Source organism: Lolium perenne, chromosome 2 (assembly GCF_019359855.2).
Source record: "Lolium perenne isolate Kyuss_39 chromosome 2, Kyuss_2.0, whole genome shotgun sequence".
Taxonomy (NCBI): Eukaryota; Viridiplantae; Streptophyta; class Magnoliopsida; order Poales; family Poaceae; genus Lolium; species Lolium perenne.
The window spans coordinates 16,279,715-16,293,058 of NC_067245.2; the positions used below are offsets into that span (position 1 = coordinate 16,279,715).

General features: G+C 39.4%; 1 protein-coding gene and 1 long non-coding RNA gene across 3 annotated transcripts; one reads left to right on the plus strand and one right to left on the minus strand.

Annotated features, from left to right (window-relative positions):
- The first annotated feature begins 398 nt into the window (after window positions 1-398).
- LOC127331297 (uncharacterized) lies at window positions 399-12,287 on the plus strand. 2 transcript variants are annotated; one of them, XM_051357400.2, is made up of 17 exons: window positions 399-683; window positions 1,436-1,486; window positions 2,004-2,090; window positions 4,758-4,869; window positions 5,155-5,200; window positions 5,280-5,351; window positions 6,710-6,772; window positions 6,846-7,000; window positions 7,101-7,165; window positions 7,529-7,679; window positions 8,200-8,305; window positions 8,403-8,538; window positions 10,331-10,395; window positions 10,964-11,149; window positions 11,228-11,300; window positions 11,785-11,874; window positions 11,974-12,287. In XM_051357400.2, exons 1-16 carry the CDS (start codon window positions 497-499, stop codon window positions 11,850-11,852), a joined length of 1,623 nt encoding a protein of 540 aa, XP_051213360.1. In that variant the 5' UTR covers window positions 399-496; the 3' UTR covers window positions 11,853-11,874; window positions 11,974-12,287. The 2 variants fall into 2 exon arrangements, with proteins under 2 accessions (XP_051213360.1, XP_051213361.1); XM_051357401.2 differs by having other exon boundaries at window positions 11,986-12,287.
- LOC127331298 (uncharacterized) lies at window positions 2,568-3,289 on the minus strand. Its single transcript, XR_007869698.2, has 2 exons — window positions 2,961-3,289; window positions 2,568-2,846 (listed from the first exon to the last, which is right to left on the minus strand). It is a non-coding gene; the product is annotated as an uncharacterized lncRNA (long non-coding RNA).
- Window positions 12,288-13,344: the final 1,057 nt, after the last annotated feature.

Below are 13,344 nucleotides of genomic sequence, written 5' to 3' on the forward strand. Positions count from 1 at the left end.
TGAGTTGTACTGTGTTTCAAAAAAAAATTGTACATTCAAAAGCGGAAATTTTAAGCAAGTTTGATTGGAAATAAGAACGGTTCTTTCTTCTTGGAGGACAAGTAATGATCAGACAAAAGAGTAGTCGAGGTCAAAACAGTAATTGGCACTTGTCATCAGTTTGAAACACAAAAGCCAGTTCAGAGTAAACTGCGCCGGGCCTTCGTTAATCCGGCACAAAACATACAGAAGACTTGGCCGCCCCGTTACCTGTCCGGCCCAGACTACATAGCACAGCCCAGTGCAGCGTAAACCGGCCCAAACCAGAGGAGCCGTGGCCCCGCCGTTTCCCTGCCCACTCCGATCCCTCTAGAACACCAGCCACGCGGCGCCGCGCTTCCGCCATTCCCCCCGCCCCAGCTCGCTCCAGAGTCCAGATTCTCCACTGCTGCTCCGCAGAAACCCTAGACGCCGCGTAGCACCTCCGCCGCCTCGCCGTCTCCGTCCACCTCGCGGGATGGAGCACCACGCCCCGACGCCAGCCGCCCACGACGACGGCGCCGTCGACGACTGGGCGCGCGACGACGCGGAGCCCTCCTCCCACGGCCACGAAGCGGGGCCCTCCCACGCCCACTGCCCCGAGCCCTCCTGCCGCCTCGGCGCGGACGCTGCTGCCGCTCCTCATCCCGCGCCACCCGCAGAAGGTCCGTTGGTTCACTCTCCTCTCTATCTATCTCCTTCTGTCGCGCTCGACTCGGTTGCGTCCTTCTCCTGGTGTTTCGGCAGGATTGGCAGCGTTACTCTGGCGTTAGCCGCCGCTGGCTGCGAGGGTAAGGATTTAGGGCGATGATGGTTGTGATGAGGACTGGCTTTAGAGGATGTGGGAAAAGCAATCCCGATTGATTGAATTACAAGATGCGGAAATAGAACCTAATAAGTTACTTAATCCTGCTTCTCTGGCTAGACACTGGTTCGCTTGTTTATATATATATATCTGAAGTGTCCCTCTACTGTTAGATACTTAGATGATGCCTATGCACCAGTCCTGATCACTCTTGTTTGGAAAAATAGTCTTCTCTTAACCTTCTATCGGTTCTTTCCTGAGCTAGGAGTATGTGATCCTATGCTTATATGAAGCTTAGATTGGTTGCCTATTATCCCCTGGGTGTCGCTGCAAACAACTGTTGCACATCAGACAATAATGTTTATTGAACGCTGGCTGGTTAAATGCACAGTAAATATTGTCTTAGCAATAAATTGAAGTTTTGGTTGGAGAAAGTACATTGTACGCTTACTACTCTACAGAGAGCTTAAAGAATATTATCACCTTATAAACGCGTCATGTTTCAGCTACTGATGACATCCTCTGTGGTGATATGCTGTAAAACACTATGTCTCAAGTTCCTAACCACTGTGTTTTAACTTCTAACATGTCGTTGGAACTATGTACTGTCAGGTGTCAATGACATTCAGTCATCACTTCAGGCTATGGAGTTGCAGGCAAATGGTATGCATTACACCCTTCTTCAGATTGTTAATACAGTTATCGTTAATTTATTATAATGTTGCCAATACTCATTTTTTTAGCTATTTGTATACCTTCTTAAACTGTTAGTTATTTATATACTTTCTTGATTGCGTGCCTTCATTTCTTGCAATTTTGGCAAATGGCAACGTGCTTTTCTTCATGTAATAGTAAGCAATTTTAACCGTCGAATGCAAGTTAGAAGTAACTTTAAGACAATGCCATCACACTATTGTTACTAATTTGTATAGGCTGATGCCAGGTTAACAGATTGAAATAATTAAACCTTTTCTTTCTCATTGAATACAAAGATAACTTTCTCAAGACGTTGATGATCCAGATGGTTTCTTGTATTTGATTTTGTAATCTTCCTTCCTATGAGATGCCATCGATCACTCCAACAAGTTTTTATAGAATGCTAAGTCATTGTTAGTTCTGCCTCTGAATTATTTCTATGAGTACTGACTCTTAAGCAACGCTGACTTCTTTATCAATCCAGCTGCTGCTCATGAAGATGTTCAAATGGTAGCAGAAGAGGACGAGGAAAAAAAGCGCCATTTGAATGTGGTTTTCATTGGCCATGTTGGTAAGTTAGCTTCTTACTGCCCTTTTTTTAATACTAAATCAGGTGGTAGTAAGACATGTGCATGAATACACTTCTCATATTTTGATTGACCCCATCAACATGGCCATTCCCTTCTCCTGGTAGCAAAAACCCGTTAGGCTCTGTTTGGATGTTTGTATTGGTAGGCTTGGCATTGTATTCATTGTAATATCAACATCCCGGGATATTGGCATTGACATCAATACCAATATTTCTGTTTGGATGTTTAGATATTTGGTACCTAGAATTGGTACCCCAGTTGAATGCCAAATCCTGTTTGGATGGTCACAATGATGTATTGCATTTGTATGAGAGAATGATCATGATACATGTTTGCAAACGATTTCTTGTGTAAGTTTTGAATATATTTAATTACATGACATAATAATTAATAAAAAGCAAATAAAATATTATATAAAATTGTCACGCCATCTTATAACTTGAAACAAACATGGAAAATGCAGTGAATGTAAGTTAATTAATAGGGGCAGCCAAGTTCTTCAAAATATGATAGCAATAGCATAATAACAAGTGCCTTGCATAATCCATCAAGTCTCATCCAAAAGGTTCACCACAGATTAGTCTCATAGGCAATATTACAACTTAGAAGTTCTTAGGATAGCTAGCACAAATGACAGGTTCTGGAATCACACGCATATGTGATGAATCAAACTCGGTTAGATGGGGGTAAATAACGTCTTTGTCTTGTTCCTGCTCACAGCCTCACGTCCGCGCGTTCTGCAGCAAATATTTCAAGAATGAAAAATACAGGCAATCTATGGGGGCAGGGGATACGGAGGGCAGTCTCCGGCGGTCCATGGCAGCAGGAGGGGCGGAAAGGTGCACGCTCACCTGCGCTCAACACTGGGGGCGCGTCAGGGTGGGACTGGAGCTCGCCGCCATCCTGCTCGGAGAAGGAGCTCTACCGATCTATAGAGGCAAATATGTGAGATGCGGAAGCGGGAATGGGTTGGGGAAGGGAGGACGAGGTGGAGGGAAGGGCGCCGGTGGACGGCGGAGGAGAAAGAGAGGAGGCGGAGGGATTCAGACTTGCGCCGCCGCTCGATTTGGCTGGTGCGGCCTCGACGCTAGGGTCTGGGCTCGGGTCGGGGTAGAAAATAGCTTCGCTCGCTCGAATACCTGGAGATGTCGAGGCTAGAGGCTGGTCATTCGAGAGGAGTCTAGCGAAGCGTTAATCGGGCCAGGCAATATTGAGCCCGAATGCCAAGCCCGAATGCCAAGGACAGCCAAACGCCTCAAATTGAGGTATTCGGGCCTCCAATGCCCCAATATCCAATACCTAGCCTCAATACAAACATCCAAACGGTGCCTTAGAGGTTGATGTTCTATTCCCATGTTTCCTTATTGACCGTTTATGTCATAGCATGGTTTTTGGTGATAATGTGTGATGACGATGCCATGTCTCAGGGCTTGCTAAGCTTGTTAATCTTGATCAAAAAATGTTCTTTTTAAAGATTGATTTTCTATTTAACAATGATGATTGTAGAATGGGAACTGTTTTTTCCTGTATTCATGCATGCTTCTGTGGAGATTGTCATTTGTATGTTTTGGCATTATAGATCTTGGTACTAGTTACTGCAATCTTACATGCTCCTTCTATGATAGATACATCCTTAAAAGCTCATGGAATATTTAGTATGCTTAAATCTTAGATTTCTTTAATATGCACAAGAAGGGGAGGAACTTTATTTTACATGCCAAGAAGACCAAATACAGATCATTATTGGCATTTTTTAACTGACTGAACTCGTTAAAATATGGCTGAGTTTAGGGTGTGTTTGGTTCCTGGCCACACTTTGCCAAGCCAAAGTTTGGCAATTTGGCATGTGTTTGATTCTTGCCACACTTTGAAGTTGCCACACTTTATTATCCGTAGGGCCCACCTGTCATTGATTGAATTTTTTTGCCACACTTGCCAAACTTAGGCTTGGCAAAGTGTGGTTGAGAACCAAACAGCCCCTTAGTCCTTTTTAGTTCCTTTATATATGTATTGGTCCTTATCACTACCCAATATAAACGGAAAGTTAGAGGTAGAAAATGCAGAAGGTATGCAACCTGATTTTCTTGTAGTCCCTGGGGAACAGTGGAAGCACTTCCCGTGGGGAAAACCGCTGTTGTCATCTGCCTGGGTAAACTTGCAGGTCTCAGTGGTATCTTTGTCATCACCTTGTTTTGCTGCAAACTAGAAGAACAGAAAGAAACGTCTAATGTAAATATGTAATGTAATTGGACTGAAGTGCCATGGTTAGGAACTTCTGATTTGGTGTGTTATAGATGGGAGGTGGAAAATCAGCTGATGGTTGCTCTGAGCTTGTTATAATCTGTGCAAGGAACCAATTTCACAGATTTGTCTCAGAAATTGATGTGTTACATTGCATTATTCTGGACACATACACACACATCCTTTGTTTAATATCAATATTGCTGTGCTGGCTGTTGAGCCTGCTTTGAATACCTAGCTTGAATTGTCTAGCTTGTTCAATCTTCATGTTTCATTGCTTATGGAATAGTACACTAGTTTACTATTCGTTTACTCTCTTTCTTCTGTTATGGTAATTCCATTTCTGTCTCTCTGCTATTTTTTTTATGAATCTACTTAAATTATTTTTTGTTGTTTCATGGCTCCAGATGCTGGAAAGTCGACTGCTGGAGGGCAAATATTGTTCTTGAGTGGTCAAGTAGATGACCGGACCATCCAGAAATATGAAAAAGAAGCAAAGGATAAAAGTCGTGAAAGCTGGTGAGTAGGCCATGAGCAATATTTAGCTTGCGTTTTTTTTTTGCAAGGCTAACCCATACATTTTGAACATGAAAGTTATGACTGTTCACTACTCCCTCCGTTCCTTTTTAATTGACTCGAATTTAGTACAAAACTGTACTAAATTCGAGTCAATTAAAAAGGAACGGAGGGAGTAGTTAATTGGGGATATTCTTTTGTGCATAAGCTTCTTGTTTGTTCCATCTTTCCCCCCCTTGAAATCATCCATCGATGCACTCCTTTATATTATATTCTGAACACTTGCAGGTATATGGCTTATATTATGGATACAAATGAGGAAGAGCGACTTAAGGTATCTTGTTCATATGGCTGCTTAATGATCAGTGCGCTAAAGTTCTATAGTTTTGACACTTTCTATTGCATCTGTTCAGGGGAAAACTGTCGAAGTTGGTAGAGCCTACTTTGAGACTGAAAATACAAGATTCACTATTTTGGATGCACCGGTATTTCTTTTTTCATATATTACAGTGTTACTTATAAGCCTTTTGTTTGCTTGCATGACACTCTTCTGGTTCTCTGGATTTATCTGTGGCCGCATCAGCATTGTGATGGCCAGACTATAGTTTGAGCTGTACAAAACTTTAGCTTCTTGTGTTCCTGCTGGATCTATTCTTGTAATGACGAAGGAATCTACATGTTCAACCTGAAAAATGCATAGATTGTTTTTGGGAGCATTTAAATATGATTTAAGGTTCTTGAATAATTTATACTACCTCTGTCCACAAAGGATGTCGAAAGCTTGTCTAATTTCAGATGCATCTAGACACCTTTTAGTGTATAGATACATCTAAATTTGAACAAACCTTCGACATCTTTTTATGGACGGAGGGAGTACTAAATGATATTGAACTTAACAAACACTGTGTTAGATAGGATTGGCATGCCATTAAATTGGGCTTGCATCAGTGCAAGAAAGTAGTCCTAGGATGTCTTGATCTAAATTTAACATTTACGTTACATGCCATTAAATTGGCTTGTGTGAATGCAAAAATGTTGTCCCAGGACGTTTTGATCTAAATTTAACTTTTAATTACATTATAAAATTATATAAAAGATTGAGCATGAATTCTTATTGCCTTTAGTCAAGGTATCCATTGATCTCAATCCAGTCCTTGTTTAGTGCTGTGATCTTTTGTTAGTTTGTTACCTCATTGTTAGTTACACTTGTGTGACTCCTAAAATCATATGTGGCACAATTTTCTTGGTACAATCACTCCTTTGTTGTCAATTCTACTGTTTTGAACTTTTGATTCATCCTTGTACTCTTCTTCTTTTCAATGAAATGAAACGCAAAATCGCAAATGCTTTTTGCGTTTGCTTTTTGCGTTTTCCAAAAAAAAGGCATATAAGTTTAGTCAAAAGTCAAACCCTACTAAGTTTGACCAAATATTTATGGAAAAATATAAACAACTACAATATTGAATAGACATATTGAGAAAATATACTTTATGGCGAATCTATTGATATTGATTTAGTTTTCTAGAAATTGGTCAAACTTAGAAGATGTTGACTTTTGACTAAACTTATATGCCTTATATTTTGGGACGGAGGGAGTACATGTCATACTTGTTACATGTACTTGTATGACTTACGTCACACTTGGACTTGGTACTTTCGACCGGACCCATGCATATGTTTTTTTCAGACATGAAGTTTGCAACTTCTGCTGGCAAATCTGAATTCTTGACCGATGATGCTTTCATCTATTTGCTGTGTGTGACTGGTGTACTTGCAATAGCTGATGAACTGAATTCTTATTTCATGTACAGTATTTGCTTACTTAGATGATCTGAATTTGCAGGGCCATAAAAGTTATGTTCCAAATATGATAAGTGGTGCATCGCAAGCTGACATTGGCGTTCTGGTAACAATTGGGCCCTGGGCATTGTTACTTTCATTTTCTTTGGTCATTTTTCTCACTGACTTCTTTCTTTCAGGTCATATCTGCTCGAAAAGGTGAATTTGAGACTGGTTATGAAAGAGGAGGGCAAACTCGTGAACATGTACTGCTTGCAAAAACTCTAGGTGTTGCTAAGTTGATAGTTGTCATCAACAAGATGGATGAACCTACGGTACAGTGGTCTAAAGAAAGGTATGCCTGGGGGACATACCTTGTATTATATTTTTCGAATTGAAAGATTCTAATATTGCAGCAGTATAGCTGGAGCAAAATAATCAATTTTTTTTTTCAGGTATGATGAAATTGAAGGAAAAATGGTTCCATTTCTCAAATCTTCGGGATACAATGTTAAGAAAGGTATTATTCTTGTTTCGGCTTCATCTCAAATAATAAATTTTCATACGCAGTTTGAAGCTGGATTATGTGCAGTTGCTTTCTGTGGTGTTTCCTGTTCAGTGAATTGTGCCTTCAACATCTATGTGTTCATCTGTCGATAGTTTCTCTACATTTTAAATAATTGGATGTTGTAAACTTGTATAGTTGCTTTATTGGCCATTCTAAGTTGATACCTGCATCCTGTTTCTCTCGAAGTGGGATATTAGGATTTTGTTGAGTTATAAGAGGTGCTACATTGTGCTTGTGTATATCTTGGTAAGGTGCTGAGGCGATATATAGCCAACTAGATACTATTTCTTATCGTTTCATTGGCTTTGTTATCAGATGTCCAGTTCTTGCCAATATCTGGTCTTTGTGGAGCCAATATGAAGACCAGGATGGATAAAAGCATTTGTAGCTGGTGGGATGGTCCTTGCCTTTTTGAAGTTCTGGACCGTATCGAAGTTCCTTTGCGTGACCCCAGAGGCCCAGTAAGGTTTGAAGGCTATGCACAATTGCACATGCTCCTTTACCCTTTTCTAGTTTGTATACTCCATTTGCTGAAAAATGTATGTGATGCTTTGGGTTGACATTGTATCCAAGGTTGACATTGTATCCAATGTTTAATTTTTGATTGTCAAACACATTGATGATATTCTAGGAAAGATATGTTATATTGTGTAACTACTTTTCACTTTTCTTTACAATTGAATGATATTGCCTATTGCATTGTCTATATTGTATGTATTACTGGTCGAAGATAAACATCTTTTGTTTTCATATAGATAGTATTACACAGCTATTATATATCGCTTTGCTGCTCTGCGATATAGATAATTTTTATGTGAATCTCTGTTCCAAAACAAATGGCTATTCAAATGAAACATTGATACAGTTTCTTCTATTATCTTTTGTTGTGTTGATATAGATATGGTTCTAGCCTATGTATAGATTTATTTGTTGTGTTGATCAGATGCCAAATACAAGCTTTACAGTTCTATTTGTTAACGATGCAGGATGCCAATAATTGATAAATATAAAGATATGGGCACTGTTGTAATGGGGAAATTAGAGTCTGGGACTATCAGAGAGGGTGACAGTTTGTTGGTTATGCCGAACAGGGTATGTTTATCATATCTCAATGTAACACCCTTTGTCTACCCCTTCGACTTGGGGCTATTGCAATTTAATTTGTATGCAATGTCTCTTGTTGGAGCAGTCAAACGTGAAAGTCATTGGTATAAACTTGGATGAGAAGAAAGTACGGCGTGCTGGACCTGGTGAGAATGTTCGTGTCAAACTGTCTGGAATTGAAGAGGATGATATTATGGCTGGTTTTGTTCTTTCAAGCGTTGGTAAGTACATTCTTCAAGAAAAGTTAATATAGTTTACAGTATCTGTTTTGCTAGTTCTCAAGTAGCCGAGAACGAAGTTAGCTCTCAGTCAATTGTTGTGGCCATGCGATTGTTCCTGCCGTGAAGGTTTGTGTTGGACAGTTTGTCTCGTTTTTTCTTGGGTCGGCCTGTTTTCTTGTGTGATTCTGTGTAGTTTGTAGGCTTGTTAGTTATTTAAAAAAAATCTTCTTGTTTTTGAAGACATATTCGTGTTAGTGTATCTATTTTTAGAGGCATTAAAGAATATGCAATTGCACAGTACTATGCATTTGCAGTTCAACTTTCCATGTGCAATTGACAGAATAGTATGCAATTGCACAAATAGTATATGATTTGCAGTCGATATGAATTTTAACAAAACAAAATCTCCATGTAATCGCATCTGATTATTAACATGTGCAATTGCACGTTAGCATGTAATTGCACCATAATGTGCAATGTGCAATTGCACATTAGTATGCAATTTAGTGGGCAATTGCGTGCAATTGCACATTAGTATGTAAATTTTGCGTATTTTTTCTCATGAAGTTATAGAATATCCAAATGCAAAAATTTATATGAAATTGCACAATACTATGTAAACTGGAGTTGTAAGGTCCAACCTCGTCTGAAATCCAGTAACTAAGAAGAACAAGCCCAATAACTAAAAAATGATTGAAACTGGAGTAGCTAAAGTGTACTTGTTGTTGCTAATACATCGTCCCAGATTTAAATAAATCTCTATTGATCGGGAGCTAGGCTGGTCCTTTTAGTATTATGTCGCCATGACATTGAATCGAGCTCCCAGCATGAGTTGGCATGAGGAAAGCACAAACCTAGGGCTGGTGCAGAAAACAATTAGCAGCTTGAGGACAACCTGCATGTGCTGGAGTGTATGCTAGGCCCACCAAGGCCATAGAAAGCAACTACAAAAGGCACATGGCAACCTCTAGTATCTACCTTAGATAAAATAATAGTTATGATAGGACTAGGTTGCTTTATCAGGTTAGTTGAGATATGTTAAGGTTCATTGGGGATTAGCTTTCTTACGATTTTTTCTCCACTTTTTGATATGGACAAAACAGATCTCTAGTAGTGTTGTATCCACTCCTAGGTGTGGGTTGGAACTGCTACGAAAGTCATTCCTATAAAAGGTGAGCCGGACAGCATGTAGCCCATAGCCATTAAGCAGTGAGAATTCTTGTAGATGATTCTACCCTCTCCTACTTTATCTCATCATATGACTTGTGGCAGGCCAACCCTTACTCCTTGGGGCACGATGACCCTAGGTCTCTGTGCCCTTAACAAAAGTAGCATGCGGCATAAGTTATTCACTAGCCTCCTCTAGATGTTTTAAAATAGCGTCCTCTTTTTCTGTCCAAAACATCTTCTATGACTCAGATTTAGGCATTCATCCAAGGGTTGACTGGGCTGATTTAGCATGTCTTTGGCTTGATAAAGGAAATGAAATGGTTCAGTTGGCTTCTCCTGTAAAAACGATCCAAAAGTGGATTGAAATTCAGTTTTATTACAATACCAATACTAAACTAGCATGAATTTTCTAACTAAACAAGCTATATGGCAACCCAAATTGCGGAAAGGTCTTTTGGCACATGAACTCCATTGATCCCTTTAAGTTAGAAAATTCAAAAATCATGTTTATAAATTTTGCACTATGGTACCTGTAAATTTTGAAATATTTGTGGAGGTTGTTTACCTGTGTACTCGTGGATCCTTTCTTAATTTGACATATATTTTTATTTTGATAATGCAGCTAATCCTGTTGGCGCTTTCACTGAATTTAATGCTCAACTGCAGATTCTAGAGTTGCTCGATAATGTAAGTATTAATTACTTGATACTTTCAGTTACATAAATAAGATAAAGGAGACTACTACTCACATTTATCGTGTTTTCTTCTGGCATGTTTGCTTATATTGCATAATCTGTATTATATGGATGGGCATCTTACTCTTGTTGGATTTCAATTTGCATGAGAATGTGGGGATACAAATATATTGTTGTTAATATGGAATCAATTTTCTTTAATGAAAATTGGATTGCCATTATCTGTTCAGTACATAGTTTCCGTCATATTTCATACTCCCTCCGTCCCATGAAAAATATCTGATATTTGTCAAAATTTGAATGTATCTAGCTACTATTTAGTGTCTGGATACATCCAAATTTAGACAAATTTCCGACATGTTTAATGAGACGGAGGAGTGCGCTAATGGTATTAGCAACTTTTGTGTCTATTTGTGGGTTATCTTTCAGTGTGCTGTGTGCAATAGCAATGCTACATCTAACATGTCATAGATTTGGTTTAATTTTAGGCTATGTGCTGTGTTCTCTTCCCAATGTTTATTCTTGTAATTAATTTGCATTCTGTGTTTGCAATATTCTAGGCTATTTTCACTGCTGGCTACAAGGCAGTGTTACATATCCACTCTGTCGTTGAGGAGTGTGAGATTGTTGATCTCATAGAGGAAATTGACATGAAGAAAATGAAAGAAACAGATCCAAAGAAAAAGAAGCCAAAGCGGAAGCCTCTTTTTGTGAAGAATGGCGCAGTTGTAGTTTGTCGTATTCAGGTATTAATCCAGACCATCATTAGTGTAGCATGACTTTTCATTTCTTGTAGAACTAATTGTAGTGCTTCATGCAATCAGGTGAATAATTTGATATGCATAGAGAGGTTCTCTGATTCCCCTCAGCTTGGAAGGTTTACTCTACGAACCGAAGGCAAGTGTATAAGCTTTGGAACTTATTTTCTTTGCCTTCTAGAGTGAACGCTTGGATTCATTTTTTTATACGACCGCTATGGATTCATTTTTTTCACATTTCTGAATAATCCTCGGCACTACTATACCACGTAGTCTACTGTTGCGAACTTTCTTTAGCTCCCTTTGCCCTTATTTCAGGCGGCACCGACCCCCCGAAGCCGGCCCTGTTTCTATTTTAAATGTTTATTTAATTAAATTTTCATGGCTTGGTGAACTGAAGTTCAGAATAAGGCCTAATATGGAAGATAAGATGTATGATAGGGGCATAGGGAGTCAAACCAATTGAGTTTTTGCATCTAATGAAAAACCTTGCGACTTTGAATTATTGCGCTTCTTTTCAATTATCGATCTCCTTTTCTGCAGCACATTTTTAGTGCTCATCCTTTATGAGACAGAGAGAGTATGCTAAATTACTAAAAATTTATTTACCTGTGATATTGCAGGAAAGACTATAGCTGTAGGGAAGGTTGTTGCTCTTCCTCCAGTGGGCCGCACTACATTTTTAGCTTAAGCCAATTTTGACAGAATGATAGGTAGGTGTGCTTAAGCTCATCTTCTTTTAATAATCTCTGCGGCTAAGATGCATTATCTTCTGTGAGTTGTTTTTTATAAAAAACACTTCTTTTCACTAGTTTTGATGGCAGGAGAATAAGGCGGCTAATATATTTCGGAAGCAGTGAGATTGATTTGAGGGCCTGATTTGAGTATGATTTTCCGGTCTAGCCCCATCAGTAACTTAGGCATATGTACTAGCTCTGGTCACATAGGAATTGAGATGGGGTGCATAGTATGTACTATAGCTCTGGTCACATAGGAATTGAGATGGGGTGCATAATATGTACTAGCTCTGGCCACTTGTTTGAGAGGTTGTAAAATCAGTGTGCATATAATATATTGTCCTGGCAAGACGCCGCTAAATTTAATACGGAGTACCAATATTACAAAAGATGTCTTACGGTTGATCTCTGTTCCTCTTTCAGTTCCCAAGCTCTCAATTTTGATGTATGATACTTGTGCTTGTGATTTAGGGTATGTTTGGTTTAAAGCTGACGTCGGCCTTTCCAAAATAATGGTAAGTACGTCATATCTGGCCCAGCTCGCCCCGTTGCAGTGTATTTTTTTCGCCAGCCGCTGGCGAGTTGCGAGCGGAGGATTGGTTCGCCAATTTTTTTGGTCGTGCCAACAATTTGGTCGGGCTGTTCTTTTTCTGCATGAACCAAACGCACCCTTATACTTTTTGGTGAGCTGTTTTGCTGTATATTGATTTAATTGTGTTTAAAAGACTGGCGTCTTTGATGTGGTACCTTTATTCTCGTTTTTTTTTACAAAACACAGTATAGACGTAGATGCTCACACATATGTACATACACTCACTATACGCACACCCCCTACCTCTATAAACACCTCTGAGAGAGTAAGTCCAAGAAACTAATAAGTCCAAGAAACTAATTCGACGGGTCTTGAGGTTGATGAAATCATCACGCACACCTTGCTATTGACGGGAACGTTAATTACCACTGATGAATATTCCATCTTTTAATGAAACACTAAATGTTAACTTTAAGCACCTAGCGGTTAATGCGGAAGGTTACCACGCTAGTCTTCATATATGTAAGCCGCCCACCTTTTTCTTTCTCGAGCAACTGGCCTAGGTTATGTGCAAAACTTATTTTCCTTATGCTCAATGAAAGTTGATATTGTCGTGCAGGTACCTGCACACCAAATAGACAAAGTAAAGGGCATGTGTTCATGATAGATGAACACATCATCTATCATACTTTCTCCATCTAAAAATAGGTGTTTTAAATTTATCTAGATATAGATGAATCTCTAACTAAAATGCATCTACTAGACAAGAGTAAGACACCTATATTTTTAGATGGAATGAGTATATTCATATTGCATCTCTTTATTTGCACATCACCATGGGGAAGAAAGGACAAACGCCTTCCCGTCCATTGGTTTTATCTTTCATCTGACCAGGATGGAGAGAAGTGAGATTC

What these genes read in the sequence shown, in the direction of transcription:
- LOC127331297 (XM_051357400.2), top strand. Translation starts at nt 497, where the DNA reads ATGGAGCACCACGCCCCGACGCCAGCCGCCCACGACGACGGCGCCGTC. An exon ending in TATGGAGTTGCAGGCAAATG is followed by an intron (nt 1,487 to 2,003) that starts GTATGCATTACA and finishes TTATCAATCCAG; the next exon opens with CTGCTGCTCATGAAGATGTT. An exon ending in GGTTTTCATTGGCCATGTTG is followed by an intron (nt 2,091 to 4,757) that starts GTAAGTTAGCTT and finishes TCATGGCTCCAG; the next exon opens with ATGCTGGAAAGTCGACTGCT.